Source organism: Eumetopias jubatus, unplaced genomic scaffold, assembly GCF_037043125.1.
Source record: "Eumetopias jubatus isolate StellerSeaLion01/CBP00866 unplaced genomic scaffold, mEumJub1_p1.0 scaffold_10, whole genome shotgun sequence".
NCBI classification, from domain to species: Eukaryota; Metazoa; Chordata; class Mammalia; order Carnivora; family Otariidae; genus Eumetopias; species Eumetopias jubatus.
In genome coordinates, this window is record NW_028274816.1 from 124060956 (window position 1) to 124077854 (window position 16899).

The 16899-nt window shown below is 55.9% G+C and overlaps 1 protein-coding gene across 2 annotated transcripts; it reads left to right on the forward strand.

The window, feature by feature from the left end:
• The first annotated feature begins 730 nt into the window (after positions 1–730).
• Positions 731–16731, forward strand: LGALS9 (galectin 9). 2 transcript variants are annotated; one of them, XM_028109438.2, is made up of 11 exons: positions 731–852; positions 5226–5317; positions 7727–7928; positions 9004–9114; positions 10296–10391; positions 12176–12211; positions 12791–12841; positions 13446–13487; positions 14148–14236; positions 14356–14518; positions 15929–16731. In XM_028109438.2, exons 1-11 carry the CDS (start codon positions 814–816, stop codon positions 16073–16075), a joined length of 1068 nt encoding a protein of 355 aa, XP_027965239.2. In that variant the 5' UTR covers positions 731–813; the 3' UTR covers positions 16076–16731. The 2 variants fall into 2 exon arrangements, with proteins under 2 accessions (XP_027965239.2, XP_087884515.1); XM_088028389.1 differs by lacking the exon at positions 10296–10391 and having other exon boundaries at positions 732–852.
• The last annotated feature ends 168 nt before the right edge of the window (positions 16732–16899 follow it).

Genomic DNA, 16899 nt, shown 5'->3' on the forward strand with positions numbered 1-16899 from the left:
GTTTTTATCATGTCTGAGACTTCTCTCCTCATTCTAACGCCCGGGGCAAAAAGGAAGAGGCGAGACGAGAAGAAAGAGAGACATCCGTGGAGAAGGGACCCCAAGTTCCCGGGGCACCGCTATCCTCTAGGGGAACAATTCCCGTTCCCGTGTCTTCTGGTTGGAAAACACTTCCTTCCACGCGATTGGGTCGTCATATGATACATAGCATTTTGAAAGGGAAAAATGCTTTTTCTGAGAACCTAAGTGTCCTACAGCTTAGGTTGCCACTGGTGACCTGGGTGACCCTGGGCATGTCCTTTAGACTCAGAGCCTCAGTTTCTCCGTGTGTAAACGGGTACAAGCCAGCCTTCCGCCACAGCCCTGCACCCGGGCGATGCCCATCAGACCGCCCCACTGTCTTCTGGGCCCTGAGAGCAGGCACACTCAGGGGACATGGCCACACACTTATGGAGAGTGTCATCTAGAAACTTGCTGAGTCAATGGAGTCAGGCTCTTTGAATGTATATGAACCAAACACAATTCCATCTCAGGAGTGGAGCCCAGAAGGAGGCAGGAGGGGAAAAGTTCACTGGGCCGGGGAGTGTCTACTTCCTTCTCCCTGGGTCATACCCCCAGCCCTCCCTCAACGCCCTACGTGCTCTTTCTCTAGACCTACTTCCTCTTGCTCCTGGCTCCTCCCCATCCCCATCCCCATCCCCATTGAGTAATTACCAATATGCTTTAGTTTCTCTTTCCTGGTTAGCTCCTCCCAGCGCAAACCACTGCCTGGCTGGGGTGAGGAGCAGCGGTGGCCGCAGAGGTGGTGGAGAGATGGCCTTCAGCAGCTCCCAGCCTCCCTACCTGAGCCCAGTGAGTTCCGGGGCGGTGGGCAGGGGTGGTGCTGGCCCCGGGCTGCGCTGGCGGCCTCAGCCAGGAGGACGCAGCTCTGGGTCTCCGGGAGATGACCCTTGGGTGGCAGCAAGGGAAGAGCGCCGCTGTCCCAAAGAGGACACAGGAGGAAGGGCAGAAAGCCAAGCGGGGGGAATCCTGACACAACTCTCTCTCCTGCTTCTCAGGGCTGGCGAGCTGATTGTCCCCAGCATTTGTGCCTTTGACTAGTGTTCACTGAGCTCCCCTGGGAGCCTGTCCCAGGTGTGGGAAGTGGGGGGGGGGAGGGGGAGGGCGGCAGGGGAGAGGGGAGACGGGCATAAGTAATAAATAGAAGAGTGATGGCTTGTTTGTATGAACAGGGAAGTAGGCAGGGTTTCTGGGGGAGGCCAACATAGCATGCCTGGGCGACCCTTCACAGCCCAGCATGGCACTTAAGGGCACTTTCTTTGGAGATGGGCTCCCTGGCTCCAGCCATTTACTAGCTGGGCGGCCTCAGGCAAGTTACTTTTACCTCCCTGGGCCTCAATTTCCACATCTGTAAAATGGGGCTCATCCTCGAGCTTACCTCCCAGGGTTAGGTAAGGATGCGCGAGGCAGCATATCTGGAGTGTTTGAACAGTGCCTGGCACGCTGGGGGGGTCCTTTGGAAGTGTTTCGTATTATTCATAGTCCGGAGGCAGCAGGGAAGTCCTCCTGAGGAGGTGTCTGCTCCCTGAGGCGTGAGTAGACAAGACAGAGGCAGGCCAAGGGTGTCTGCAGAGGGGTCATCTCAGGAGTGAGAAGGAAGAGGGTTGTCCCTGCAGCGTGGGGCTCAAAGGGCTGCCTTTTGTACCCTTGGCCACAGACGTGTAAGTTCTGTCTGCAGATGGCCTTGTCTAAACCCCATGAGCCTTACTATTCCCACATCATACATGGAAAACTGAGACTCAGAGAAGTTGAGGTCACTTGTCCGATGTGCCCAGATGGTAAGTGGCAGATAAGGGAGGTAACTTACCTTACCGCCAGGAGAGGGAGGTGCTTACAGAGAGAGCACCTCTGATAACAGAAGGTAGGCAAGCAGCAACCCCGGGCCCGGAAGGCTTGTGTCCTGGGCCTTGGCAAAGAGCTTCCCAAGGAGCCTGGGCCAAAGGGCTGACAGAGCCCTTCAGTGAGTGGGGGCGGCGGGGGCGGGGGGAGGGCGGGGGCCTAGGGTGGGCAGCAGCTGCTGAAGCAGGGAAGGTGCTAACTCCACACTCAGCAGGGGCCCTGGCTGGGCCTGTTTCCTCCTCACTGCCAGCAAGGTCAGGGGAAGGGTTGCTGGAGGAAGTTGAACCAGACCCTGTTGGTTGGCCCTCCATGGGGCTCTCAGGGTCAAAACATGTCACCTTAGGCTCGTTCTCTATCAGCTGGGCAATCCCAGAGATCCTTCCGGGCCCTGACATTTCATTATTCTGGCTAGGTTGTACTTTCCAATCCTTGCATTCATAATGTTCAAATCAGAAGGAAAATTCTCCTATGGGCAACAGTGAATTAAAACAGGGCCTTGGAGTCCAGACAAGAGAGAGGATGATGGGTGCAGCCCCCCAGGCGCCGGGAACACCTGCCCACCCACATGGGTGCCCTCTCCCAGGCGGCCCACTGATATCCAGCTGTGGAAACCTTGCTTCCTCCAAAGTGTGGTGGGAAGGTCATGCAGCCGGGCTGCCTTGGGAGTCTGGCCTCCATTCCTTGCCCACGCGCCACCGGGTCAGCCTTTTCGGAGGTCCAGGGCGGAATCTGGAAGCACAGTCAGAACAAGCCTCGATGTCTTCCCCCGTCTGGGGAAGCGCTTGGTGAGCCAGGAGCGAGGATTTCTGTGCTTCGTCGTGAGAAGCAGCCTGTATGACAATTAAAAGCATGGGCGCTGGGGTTCAAACCCCACGCTATCACTGACCAGCTAAGTGGCTTTGGGCAAACTACCAAATCTTTTGTGCCTCAGTTTCCTCTGTAAAAGTGGCACTAATGCTGGGTAATGAGGTGACAGGGCAGGTTAGCCACCAGAAGGGCCTCAGAACCTCTGCGGCAGCAGCACCCTTTGGCTAAAAGTCTGCCGCAGCCTCCCGCTGGTGAGCCCCCTCCAGCCAGCTGGGCCCCCTTCGTGACACTGGGCTTCCAGAAGGGGGCTGCCCACCCTCCCGCCTGTAGAGCCTGGCGCCTCCGGACAGGAAGAGGAGGAAAAAGTCCTCAGCCTCCAGGCACAGGAAGGAACTGAGAGCAAGTTCTGACCCAGCAGAGGAATTAATTCATCCTGATGCAAACAGTTGCCATTGTCAAAGACCACAAACCCAGGGCTTTCTGGGTGGCATCTCATCAAACCCTCTCAAGAACACTGTCAGGCCAGTGCTGTTGCCCTACTGTTCCGAGAACGGACCTGGGGTGCAGACAGGTCAAGGGACTTGCCCAGTAGGAGAGCTGTTAGTTAGCACAAGGAGCTGGGCGGCAAACCCTTGTCTGTGGGACCATAAATCCAAAAGTTCTCTCTCTCTCTCTCTCTCTCTCTCTCTCTCTCTCACACACACACACACACACACACACACACACACACACACAAAGTCCAAATTCCACAGCAGCCTTGGCCCACCAGGCTTAAAACAACACAAATTTGTTTTCTTACAGTCCTGGAGGTCAGAAGTCTAAAAGTATCAATAAGGCTTCAGGGAAGAATCTTTTATTGCCTTTTCCAGCATCCAGAGGCCACGCACCTCCCTCGGCCGGAAGTCCCGCCCTCCATCTTTAAACCCAGCAGCTTCCTGCCTCTGCTCCCCTGCCTCCCTCTTTGAGGACTCTGAGGCCCACCCAGATAATCCAGCATAACCTCCCATCTCAAGATCCTGAACTTAATCACGCCTATAAAGTCCCTTTTGCCTCGTAAGGTGACATACAGTATTCACAAATTCCGGGCATTCGAATGTGGGCGCCTGGGGCGGTGGAGATGGGGTGCTAATTCTTCAGCCCACCATGCCTCCTTGGAGTCAAGCAGGGTTGTCAGTGTCTTTGAACTCATCCACACATATTTCATCCATAATAAGTAAGTGCATGTATGTGGCCTCCCCCACCCGTTTTGTTATACAAACGGTGTCAGTACATATCAGTTCTCAAAGAATCCCCTTCTCCCTCTTCTTCTTCTTTTATGGAGGATACAGGAAATCCATTGTATGGAAATACCATGATTTATTTCACCATTTTCGTCTTGGTGAACTTTTACTCTTTTCAATCCTTTGCTGTTACAATGCTGCAGTGAATAAGCTTGTCTGTAGGATTATACTCAATTTATTATTTTTTTAAAGATTTTATTTATTTGAGAGAGGGAGCACGGGCAGGGGGGAGGGGCAGAGAGAGAAGCAGACTCCCCGCTGAGTGGGTGCCCGACATGGGGCTCGATCCCAGGACCCTGAGATCATGACCTGAGCCGAAGGCAGACGCTTAACCGACTGAGCCACCCAGACTGTCCAGATTATACTCGATTTAAAATAATCTTGTTTTTCAGAATTTGGGGACACCCACCATTTAAGACATACTGAAATCTCAAAACCTTTCTGGGGAAACTGTTGCTTGGGATTAACCTGTACTGCCCGGTCCCCACGATCCGTACACTTTCCGCCACCAACCCAGCCTTCTTGCTGTGCGCTTACAACGCCCCTAACCACACTCTGATTGTAGATCTTTACACCTCAGCGTGGATAGGCTTCAGAAGGGAGGGCGGCATGCTTGCCAGGAGTGTTCCCCTTCGCCTTTGAAGCATTATGTCTTGCGACAGGATGAAAGGCTCTTAAGAGATTTTCAGGCCTCGACAGATAAATGAGGGGAGTATGTTTTCAGAGAAGTATGCCCCGCTGGGCCATAAGCTGTGTCAGGCTGACTCTACTTCTCCAAAACCACGGACATGGACCGAAACAACAGAGGGAACTCAAAGAAGCAGAGACGTTGTGCTTTGCTCAAGGTCACCGAGGTCTTTAATGGCCTGACCTGAGGAGCAGCAGAAGTCGCCTCTCCCAGATGCCCCTGTCGCAGTCAGGCTGAATGAGGTGCCCGTCACTCCCCTGAGCAAGGATGGGCTTCCTTGGGTTCCGAGTGGTCAGGTACATGCTACTATCTCCTCTTAGAAGCTGTCCCTTCCTCTCAGACACTCAAGGGCGGCCCCACCCCATCCTCTCAGAGCCCCCCAAGTCTGTGGAACCACCTGGACTCGGGTCTGCTTCCTCACAGGCCCGGAAGATCCGTGAGGCTGAGGCGCCCCCGAACGGGGCCCACACCCAGGCCGCTGCTAGCAAGTCCTGAGGGGAACATGCAAAAGGGGGCAGGCCCACTGACTGACCAGCATTTTCTCCCCGCAGAGCATCCCCTTCTCCGGGAAAATCCAGGGGGGTCTCCAGGACGGACTTAAGATCACTGTCAATGGGACCGTTCTCTACTGCACTGGAACCAGGTACCGGGAACTGTTTCTTCTCTCCAGACTCGGCCCTTAGCCAATCATGGCACCCGTCAGCTCACCCAACGCCCTCCGAGCCATCCGTGCCTGGCCTAGGGGATCCCAGGTGGTCTGCACGACCCCACTGGCATCTGCCGGACGCGTCTGGGCACCATGAACATAGACGCCCCACAGACTTAGGGAGAGCAGGAGCTCTCCCTAAGTCTAAGGAGGGGAGGGGGCCAGCCCAGAGGCAGATGATTACGCTCTGGGATTGAGCTTTCTACACTGTAGCCCAGAGCTGCAAAATTCTTACTTCCTTCATTTCTCATAACTGCAGAGCCCTCATTTCGTTGATCTAGACCTATTTCAAACTTGTCGTCAAATGCATTTTGGTCTCTTTCAGTTTTGAGGTCTTTTCTGGGAAATACTAAGTCCATTCAAAATACAAACACCCTTTTCCTGCCCCCCCCCCCACGCCTCCTTCCCAGGGGGGAATTTTTGGGAACAGGGAAGAGCTTGCAGTCTCCTCAGAGGCTGGAGGCCCTTCAGAAGCTCACGCAGCCCTGGCTGACTTCTGCAGCTGTGCAGGTGGTGCGGGGGAGCGGGGTGTCGCCCAGTTTGCAGGGTGTCTGCGTCCACGGGGGCTGCCTGCTGAAGTCCGCGGCGCCCACGAACGCCCCTCTGGACACGTGGTCCTCTCTCCCATCACCTCGCAGGCGCCTGGGACCTCCTGGATCCTTTCACACTGCTCCCAGGCCCAGTCCTACCTCAGCTCAGCACTTCTCCATCACGGCTTTGCCTGCCAGGTGGCCACGCTGACCGTGGCACTTCCCCGAGAGCCCCAAGTGCCCCCGGCAGACCCCGAGGGAAGTGAGGCACCAGGATCCCCCTAAACCCTGCCTGCAGGGGACTCTGGGATCTCCCCTCTGAACTTCCCTCCTTTCTCCCTCTCCCCCTGCCTGCCCCTCCTCCGGCACCAGGATGGCTTTCTACTCCCATCCTGTACCCCTTCCTGCAAAGCTTCTGCACTCATCCTTCCCCGGGGCAGGATTTTTCTAAGGACTCTAGGAATGAAGCTGGAGGACCACAGAGGGGAAAATGCACCCAGAGACATTTCAGAAAAATATTCTCCGTTTTAAGAGGAATATAGACTTAGATTTGCTGCTTCCAGAGTCCCTGGGAGCCTCCTTTCCCAGAGGGAGGGCTGGCTGGGCTCAGGGCCGCGGCAGTTTGCTGGCTGAGGGTTCTTGCTGGCTGAGGGTTCTCGGAACAGCCTGGTGTTGAGGACGACATCCAGAACTCACGCTCCTCCAGCAGGAAATCAAGCGGGCTCTGCAGGAATTGAACAGAATGTCTCTCAAGGGCTGCCTCTGGGCTTGGTGCAGGGCCTGGCCCTGTGGGGGCTGCGGATGACAGGAGAGCACTGTGGTCAGCTGGAGAGAGCCGAGCGAGCCCGAGAAGCAGGTGGCGAACCAGGCTCACGCTGAGTTCAGGGAAGGCTGGGGTAGACAGAGGTGCCTCGGAGGAGAACCTCAGACTGGAACTTGGTTTTAGGACCCGAGGGAGCTCTGTCTGGGAAAAGGCAGAACAAACATTTATTGTGCCCCTTTTGTGAGCCAGGCCTTTTGGAAGGTTTTTTTGTTTTAATTCCTCACCTTAGAACCATAGCTGTACCCAAAGGCGGTTTCAATGGTGAGGGGCTTCCTCCGAGGACAGAGACAGGAACGGACATTTACTCAGATGGGGGCTTCCTGAGCACCCCCTCATGAAGCATCCCCAAAGGAAAGAAGTCACTCAGCTCCCAGGCTATGGTGTGTGGTTCAGGATCATCACAAATGACAAGCAGTGTAGAGCTGGGGTCCAGGTCCAGGCCTTCTGACTTCAGGGCCACCACTCCACATGTCACATGTGGGACACACGCCAACCACCAGTGAGAGACAGACGTACATACTGAAAGCTCTCGCGCTCAGGGAGCTACCATTTATTCGATGCTTCTCTGTTAGTACCTAGCTCTGTAGGCATATTCCATCAACTCCAGATGTTCTCTAAATTTATTTGCTTCTTTCCCAATTGAGCCGATGGGGACTCGCTCTCACTTCCAGGCACATTTCTTGACTTCCCTCTGATGCAAATCTGAATCCGTGTTCAAGCCCTGTGCTTCTTGTTGCTAGCGTCAACATTTTTCTTTACCCGTTTTCTACGTGTTTCTAGAAAACCACACTGTAAGGGCAAAATGCAATCATTGCACAAGAACACACGAAGTGCAAATTAGGTGAACAGAAGGGATAGCCACAAGCTAAGGATGGGTCCAGACCTGCCGTGCAAGTTCAAAGACGGGAACAGTCCAAGGCGCGAGGCTCCCTCACCACCTCGGCCGGCAACCAGGCTGCAGAATTACCTACCATCTGATTGCCCTCTGCCTAGGTTTGCCGTGAACTTTCACAGTGGCTACAGTGACAGCGACATTGCCTTCCACTTCAACCCTCGGTTTGAGGAGGGTGGCTATGTGGTCTGCAACACGAAGCAGAACGGGTCCTGGGGGCCAGAGGAGAGGAAGATGCATATGCCCTTCCAGATGGGGAATCCATTTGAGCTCTGCTTCCTGGTGGAAAGCCAGGATTTCAAGGTGAGCAGCAACTCTCTGCAACCCCCTTCCCGCTGCCTACCTCCCAGCCCCATCGGGTGTGGTGGTGACTAGTCTTTATAAATCACATGAGCGTTTTTGTTTTTTTTCTTTAAGATTGTATGTATGTATGTATGTGTTGAGAGAGTGCAAGGAGGGGCAGAGGGAGAGAGAGAATCTCCAGCTGACTCCATGGGGAGCACAGAGCCTGATGCGGGCCTCGATCTCATGACGCTGAGATCATGACCTGAGCTGAAATCAAGAGTTAGACGCTTAACCGACTGAGCCACCCAGGCGCCTCCATAAAGCACATGAGCCTTTAAATAATCACATGTGCAATGCCGTTAGACGGAGAGCAGGACCTTTCCCTTGTAGGGGCGCTCTGATGGCCACAGTCTCCTCACACTCCTTCCCCTGCATCTACGGGCTCATCTGCTTCTTCTTTCACTCGGGAAGTAAGAACTAGATACATCACCATGGTGCTTTTTGGCCCTGCAGGTCTTTAAAGTTCCAGTTAATTCCATTCCTCTGCTGTAACCATTCCTCCACGCAGGTCCCTGGTAACATTGGTTTTTTGGTAATATTATCGCAGTCTTTATCCAGGTTCTACTAACGGCTTAGTGTTACATGGTGTTGCGAGTTGCATTAGTAAGCAGAATAGTGTCTCTGGGCTTGGGAGATGGATGGGGGTGAGTATCCCCATGTCTGTCCTTTTCTGTGCGAGCATGGATGTGCCCAGCTCCTCAATGTACAACCCAGGGTCGCCTCTCCTCTGCCCCCATGAACATGTTTATGCATATTTAAAGAACACCTCCGGGGAGTTAAGATTAGAAAGATCAACTGACTGCAATAAACAAACAACCCTAAGAACCAAAAAGCAAGTAGAGACTGGGATCGGATGCACTTGGATCATAGGCCATGCTTACAACTGGCACAGCTCTGAAGGCTGGTGCCCCTACCCCCAGGGGACAGATGTGGAAACCAGACACAGGGCTTAATTCCCGGGAGCAGGGGCTCACGTCCCCCCCCCCATCTTGGCCTGAGAGCCCTCTCCTGGAATGTGCATTCGTCTTGGCAGGTGACGGTGAACGGCAACCATTTTATGCAGTACTCACACCGCGTGCCCTTCCACCGCGTGGACACCCTCTCCGTCACCGGGGCTGTGCAGCTGTCCTACATCAGCTTCCAGGTCAGATTGTCCACCTGGCACCTGTCTCGGGCTGAGTGCAGGGCCCCGTCTAGCTGCACCTGGGCCCCACTGGGTGGGCCCTATGGTAGCAGCCAATCTCCTCCCCAGGTGACTCTGGCGATGCCCCTCCAACTCCCCTGTCCTGTCCTCCTGTCTTTGTCCAGAGCACTTGTCTCAGTCTCCTGGACTCCCAGGCCGCTCCTCTCTGTCATTTTCTACTTCCGCCATGCTTAGGAAGCCATGTGGCTCCAGAAAGAACTTGGGAATCAAACTGAATCTAGCTCAGCTCTGCGCATTGTCATCAGCTGTGGGATCTTAGGCAAGCAACTTTGCCTCCCCTGGCCTCAGTTTCCCCATCTGAGAAAGGGGCATAGTCACTGCTGCCCCGTGAGTTATAGTGCGAATTCAAGGAGGTAATACATGTCAGAGATCATGACACGGCCTGCACGGGCCCACGCTAGGCTCTATTTGACCCTCTCTGTGTTTTGATATTTTCGAATGTGTTGCCGGCATCTAAAAGGTCAGGAGGAGAAGTTTTGCATTCTGGAGATGGATGGCGGTGCTGGCTGAGCCACAGTTGCGCATGTTCCCCATGCAACTGAGCTGTCCACTGAAAATTGGTTGAGAAAGTAAATCTTAGGTGTATTTTACCACAGTCAAAAAAAAAAGGTCAGGTGGTATCACATGGAAATCTGGATTTCTGGCTTTTTTGAAAACTGGGAGGATAGGGGTATGCTGGGCCCACATTCCCACAGGGCCCCAGGACGTTGGGTTGGAGCTGCTATTACCACTTCCGGGCTTTGTGCTCCCGGAGGTGAGAAAAGCACACAACACGCCCACAACCGATATTCCTCTCTTTTTTCTCCTAATCTCTCATATTCCCTCCCGACCCAAATTACTCCCCTATGGGCCTGAGGGAGAGAGCGGGGCAGGGGAGAGGAGAGGGTGGGGAAGGGGACAGAGATGGAGGGGAGTGGTGGGGCGGGGGGGGGAGAGAACACGCTGGCCTGCTGTCCCTCACTGGAGCATACTCCTCCCCTCTGTCCCTCCACGTGATCCTGAACACCCTCCCCTCCCCTCCCTGACTGGCTTCCTCCCTCTGGCCCAGGCCCCGGTCTTTCCGCGCTTCCTTGGCTCCATTAACCCTTCTCTTCATGCCCTGGTGCCTTTTGTTTTAACAGAACACCCGAGTAAACCTTACTCAGCCTGCCTTCTCCACGGTGCAGTTCTCCCAGACTGCCTGTTGCCCCCCCAGACCCAAGGGGCGAAAGCCAAAAGTGAGTTCAATGTGGAGGTTTTGGAGGCTGAGCATCTCAGGAGAAAGGACAGAGGGTCCAAGAGGCTGGTTCCATCAGGCAGGCCTCATCATGCCCACCCAAACCTTCCCTGTCTCCGCCACACCACCTGGCCCAAGCTGGGAACCTGGGACTCGGCTTTGGGTTTTCCTTCCCCTCCTTAGTCTCCCTGCAGTGCTCCCACACCCCTTCCTCCTGGAGCCACAGCCTTCTTTGGGCCAAGCCATCTGACCCCTGACTACAGCGACCCTGGTCTAGTTCCCTGCTTACCCCACCCACACGAGGGTGACCCTCCTCTACCCAAATCTGATCGCATCGTCTCCCTACTTAAACATCCCAAAGGTTCCAGGTCCTTCTAAATAAAGCCCCGATTCCCCAGCAGGAGGTGTAGAACCCTGCCCCACCCCCCCAGTCTTGCCCCAGCCCACCTCTTGGCCACACCCCCTATCCAGGATGCTCAGGCAGCCTCCACTGCTCACTTGAGGCTTTCTGGGGCCACCATGCTTTTTGCACCTGCAGGCCCGGTGCTGACAGCACCCTGCGCCTCCCCCACCCCCTTCAGCCGACCTTTACCAGCCCTTCAATGCTCTGCTTAAATGTTGCTCTTTGGGAGCATCTTCCTGTACTTACATGTCTGTCCTTGTCACTCCACCCCCCCCCTCTGCCCTATACCCACAAGCCCCTCATGGACAGGGATTGTGGCTTGTTCATTTGTGGATCCCCAGCACTTTGCACGGTACCTGAGCAAGCAGTAGGGGCCCCAGGAATGTGGAGTGTGGCTTGCACAGCCAGCAGAGTGGGAGGCGGGCCAGGGCAAGAAGAATCTGCGGCATGGGGACAGGGTCTAGGACAGGAAGGGAAGCAGGGTCTGGCCCTCCCTTTGGCCACTGGAGCAGTGGGGGCTAAAGGAAAGGGTGCCTCTCTACCCAGCCTTTCTGTGGTCTCTCCTGGCCCCGACAGGGCCTGTGCCTCCTGCCATGCTGACTTCAGGACCAGGCAAGCTCCAGGGAGTCTTTGCAGGGCAGCCCAACTTTGGCTCTGGCCTGGGGAGGACAGGGTATGGTAGATAGAATCAGCCAGAACTGGGTAGCATTTTGGATTTTATCCCTTGCTACCCAGAGGGGCTTGGGCAAGCTGATTAGCCTTTCTGAGCCTCGTTGCCTCGCTAGTGAAACCGGAGCTGAGGATGCATCCCTTGTAAATGTCCGGAAGCCAGAGCCTGGCACACAGTAGGCCTTCACTAAATGCTTCACCTTACGAATGAAATATGGCACCGAAGTAACGGTTTTGTCTCTGGGAGCTAAGGGGAGCTATATGACTCTCCCTCTGGTGGAGACAATGAGGAAGTCCCTGCTCCTCCAACCCTGACAGTGCCCCCGCCCCCAAGCCTGATGTGTCCCTGGGATGGGGGTGGGGCTGAGAATCTGGGCACCACACGCTTGGGAGCAGGAAGGAGGGAAGCATGAGTCTGGGGAGGGCTTTTTTTTTTTTTTTTAAGATTTTATTTATTTGACAGAGACACAGCGAGAGAGGGAACACAAGCAGGGGGAGCGGGAGAGGGAGAAGCAGGCTTCCCGCTGAGCAGGGAGCCTGATGCGGGGCTCGATCCCAGGACCCTGGGATCATGACCTGAGCCGAAGGCAGACGCTTAACGACTGAGCCACCCAGGCGCCCCTGGGGGGCCTTTCTTACGACAGCCTCTGTCAGCGTCTCCCCTGCACGTAACACAACATTAACCGCTGTTTGGATCTTCTCATCCCCTTCAGTCTACAGGCATTTGGCCAGTCAACTCGGCTCCCATTGTAAGTCTCTTGAGTTCTCCTGGGATCTTCTTCATTTTGCTTCTTCCTGCGGGTTAGAAAGAGGAGGCAGGGCTGGGCACCGGGCCTCTCCCATGGGGGGGGTGTGGCCGAGGCCAACCCTGGCCATCTGCCTGGTGGTGGGAGGAAGTGGGGCTGGGGGATTGGCTGGCCCTCATGGATTAGGAAACAGCCTGAACTGCCACTGTCTGCTCAAGCCCCCTGCCCTTCTGTGAGCAGCTACAGGAGACGGAGGCCCCCACACTCACTCCTTCCTCCTGGACAGTGAGGCTGTGCTAGACAAAATCCCCTGAGAAGAAAGATGGGCCACAGGCCACAAGGGCAGCCCTATTTCTTCTCCAAGTAGAAGAAACCTTTGCCCCTACCTCATCCACCTGAGGGAAGAAACACCTCTAACCCGCCAGTTTTGCGGGGCTTGGTGGGTGGGGAGTGGTTGGGCTTGTTACATGCATAAAGATGGCTGCCTCTCACAAAGTGTGTGTTAAGTGGTGCCCTCTGGTGGCAGGTGGTGGTCTTCACGCTGGGGAGAACCGGTTCAAACCTGAGTTTTCTTTCTTGCAGACTCAAACTGTCATCCACACCATGCAGAGCACCCCTGGACAGCTGTTCCCTGTAAGTCTGAAAGTTCTGGTTGGGTCACAGCCTCACCACGTCCCCCTTCCCCAAGGACTGAACTCAGTAGTCCCAGAGGAACTTTCTTCCCCCGGGAAGAAGGCAGTGTAGCAAGGAGGATGGGGGTGTTTGGGGTTGGGCCCTCCGCTCAAAAGACATGTGAGTAAAATTCCTCTTGGGCCAACAGAGATTCCGGGTCAGGGTGGATTTACCCAGTGGCTTAAGAAGCAGGCTCCCTTAGGGACCAGCAAGAAAATGGGCTCTCTGTTACTGAAAGGGGAGTGCAGTGGTCCCAGCGTCTGGGTATGAGGCCCTGTGTCCTGAGGACAAGCCCTGGGATGTCACTGCTGGTCACAGGCTTCCACTGTGAATCAGATGGGAGCACTGGAGTTAGGGAGGCTGCCCGTGGAAGGGTTGAAAGGCAAGCAGGCAGGTGGCCATGATGAGGTCAGGGAGCATGGCAAGAAGTTCCACCAAGGCTGACTTGGGAAGGAAGGTGAAGGGGTGAAGCCAAGGGCCTCACAGTGGGGCGTCCCCTCTAGGATGTGGAGGGGTCCGCGTGGGTATGCACTCCCAAACTGAACTTCCTGGTCTCTTTCAACAGAATCCTATCACCCCACCTATGGCGTACCCCACCACAACCTATGTAAGTGGTTTCTCTGGGAGGGGCAGAGGCCTTGTCTGTGTCGGGCCGAGTGGGAGGTGGTGGGCAGCTTACAACATCAGGGCAGTCCTTTAGTAAGCTGAAGTTCTGGAAACATCCAAGGGAATCAAAAGGCTGTTGAAGGAAGCTGTCACCTTTAAAATTGTCCCTTCACCATGAGCCTATTAGAGGGCCATCCTTCACAGCCCAAGTATCCTTTTGTGTCCGGCCCAAGTTCTTTTCACGACAGCGGAAGCCGGTTACTTTGAGAAATGCTGGAAAGTTTTCCTTTGGCATTTACTGAGCCAAATAATGATATCGTGGAGTTCTTTCTTTTCTTTTCTTTTAAGATTTTATTTATTTATTTGATAGAGAGAGCGCCAGCGCACAAGTAGGCAAAGCGGCAGGCAGAGGGAGAGGGAGAAGCAGGCTCCCCGCTGAGCAGAGAGCCTGACATGGGGCTCGATCCCAGGATCCTGAGATTGACCTGAGCCAAAGGCAGATGCTCAACCCACTGAGCCACCCAGGCACCCCTGTTTCTTGAAAATATATTACTCACAGGCGTGGCTGTCAAACTCAGTTGACAGTTCAAATTCATGGAAATTGGCACAAAGCTCGCCCCCACACAGCTGACCTGCCCCTCTCCCCTCCCCCCACTGACAGCCGATGCCTTTCTTCACCTCCATCCCGGGTGGGCTGTACCCCTCCAAGACCATCTTTGTGTCGGGCACCGTCCTGCCCACTGCCCAGAGGTAAGCCGTGGCTCTCAAGAAGGTCCTTCTGGTCACCCCCTGGCTCTGGGCAAGCTGGGAAGGGTAGGGACTCAGAGCTCAGGGGGCAGAGGAGGTCCATGTGAGCTGCCCACCCCCAGGTTCCACATCAACCTGCGCTCCGGGAGTGACATTGCCTTCCACCTGAACCCCCGTTTTGATGAGAACGTCGTGGTCCGCAACACGCAGATCAACAGCTTTTGGGGATCTGAGGAGCGAAGCCTGTCCCGAAAAATGCCTTTTGCCCGAGGCCGGAGCTTCTCGGTAAGGGGCCTCGGCCTGGAGCTCAGAGGGGCTCAAGGGGCAAACAGAGCGGGGTGGGCGGGGATGGTAGAGGGCGTCAGGGGGCCCCTCGAACCATATAGGAGCTGATACCTCTGGGGCGAGGGCTGGTCTCAGAAGAGAAAGTGCCCCCCAGATTGCTGCTCTCCTTGTCCTCCCGCTGCTTGCACATGAGGGGACAAACTCACCAGTGCAGGTCACCGGCCTGAGGTCACGCCGCCCATAAGTGCCAGGTGGGCCCCAAGCACGAGCTGTCATTCATTTATTCATTCACTCATTCATTCAACAATCGTGGACAGATCCCTGGAAATAACAACAGGTCTGTGCAGAAAGCAAAACAGAATCATGGGCTCGAGTGAGCTCTGGGGCAGGGGCCACGCTGCCTTAGATGGGGACAGCAGTCAGAGGAGGCCACAACGTCAGCCAAGACCTAATGGACAAAAGCTGCCCGCCTCACAAAGACCCGAGGGGGGCGTTCCTGGGGGGCAGCAGGGAGGGCAGCTATCACTGCGAAAGCAGAGAGTCACGGCCAGGCCCCGTCTAGGGACAGGGAGGCTGGGCTTCCGAGCAGGACAGAGAGGTGTGGGTGGTATGGCTGGAGGCCCGACCCCACAGAGCAGGCGTTCTCACCCCCGGCTCCCCGTGCAAATCACCTGAGGAGCTTCAAAAAGAAAAGGCGATATCTGGCCCCACCTCTGCCCGAACGTCCGTGTCTTCACATATGCCTTGATACTCCTCACCCAGCACTGACTGATGGAGGGCCTTGAGAGCCACGGAAAGAAGTTTGGGTTTCAGTGCGGTGTGTTGGTGTGTTTCAAGCCAGAGAGGAGTAGACTTTGATTCACAGGGAGCTGTGTGACTTTGAGCAAGTGACTTAACGGCTCTGTGCCTCAGTTTTCTCATCTGAAAAATGGGGCTAATAAGAATCTCCATCTCATCGAGGTGTAAGGATGAAATGAAATAATGTCTGTGACAGGCTGAGGACAGGGCCCGGGGCACAGTAAGTGATGATGTCTTAGCAGACGCGGTCCCCCTGCCTCCCGGAGAGTGTGTGGGGCGGGAAGGACAAGTCAGGAGGCTGCCCTGCGGGAATGCAGGCGTGGAACTCTGCTGTGTGCCGGCCACTGGGGACGTGGATGGCCTAGGCCGGTGTTCCTGCCCCTAGAGGCTCGGGACTCGGTGGGAGACTGAGGATCGGGTGGGGGGCACCTGACGAGAAGGGCTCAGGGTGGGCAGGGGGAAGGCAGGGGAGGCTTGCTGGTCGGGGAGAGGCTGGCGTGAGGCTTGCTTAAATCATGCTTGAGGAAGGCAGGTGGGTGGAGGGAGACACGAGGCTGCATTTAGGTCAGAGGACTTCCTGAGGGGCGTGCCAACGACGTGGCCTCTCTTCAGGTGTGGATCACGTGTGAAGGCTACGGCCTCAAGGTAGCCGTGGATGGTCAGCACCTGCTGGAATACTGCCACCGCCTGAAGAACCTGCCCGCCATCAACAACCTGGAAGTGGGGGGCGACGTCCAACTGACCCACGTGCAGACCTAGCTGGGCTCCCCGGCCCTGGGGATGAGGGTGCGGCCGTGTCGCCTACTGCCTCTGCCCCTCACCTCCCTCTTCCCTGTCCCTCTCCCTGTCCCTGCCCCTGCCCCCGGCTTTCCCAGCCTGCTGGGGAGCTGGGGCTTTTCTGGAGAGAAGGTGTGTTTGGCTCTGCTTCGGGCTACAGCCACCCTGGCGTGGAGGAGGCACCTGGGGGGGGGCTGCCTTCCTCAGTCAGGGCGGCGCCCAGGGCTGCGGCTGCCCAAATCCTACCGGCTGAGGCGAGGCCGGTGGTCCCTGCGGGCTAAGCCCCATGTTCAGTCCCCTTGACAGAAAGGGAGGGTCCCGGGCCTTCCCGAGCTCCCAGACCAGGCCCACACCCTACGCTCTCAGCCACATTCCCACCCCCACCGATCCTCGCCGTCTCAGCCCCTGGAGGCGGCCTCCTGGGCCCTTCCCCTTTCTCCTACCTTCAACCTTTCCTTACACCTGGGTCCCACCCTCCCCACTCCAGGAAAGATAGCCTGACACTCCCCTGGTCTCCATCAACTAACAGCATCTTTCTCAACAGGGGGCTCTTCTCTTTGCTCTTTCAAAGAAAGACAAATGCTTGTTGGCACATACGTATGGGGGGGTCATTGTGGTTATTAAATGGGTTTGGAACATTTTGGAGTCTCTGGAACTGGGGAGGTTCTGGGTGAGGGCAGGGGGGCAGAGAGCATGAGCTCACTTTGATGGGGTGGGTCCTGACATCCACACCTGCTCCCAGGGGGGTCCCCACAAACCCCCCACATGGGTGGGAGAAAGCAGGTTGGGCTCGGGCCTCCTGGGCG

Coding starts and splice junctions, on each gene's coding strand:
- LGALS9 (XM_028109438.2), top strand. CDS start 814: ATGGCCTTCAGCAGCTCCCAGCCTCCCTACCTGAGCCCA. Junction 12,842..13,445: donor CCCCTGGACAGCTGTTCCCT/GTAAGTCTGAAA, acceptor CTCTTTCAACAG/AATCCTATCACCCCACCTAT. Junction 14,519..15,928: donor CCCGAGGCCGGAGCTTCTCG/GTAAGGGGCCTC, acceptor GCCTCTCTTCAG/GTGTGGATCACGTGTGAAGG.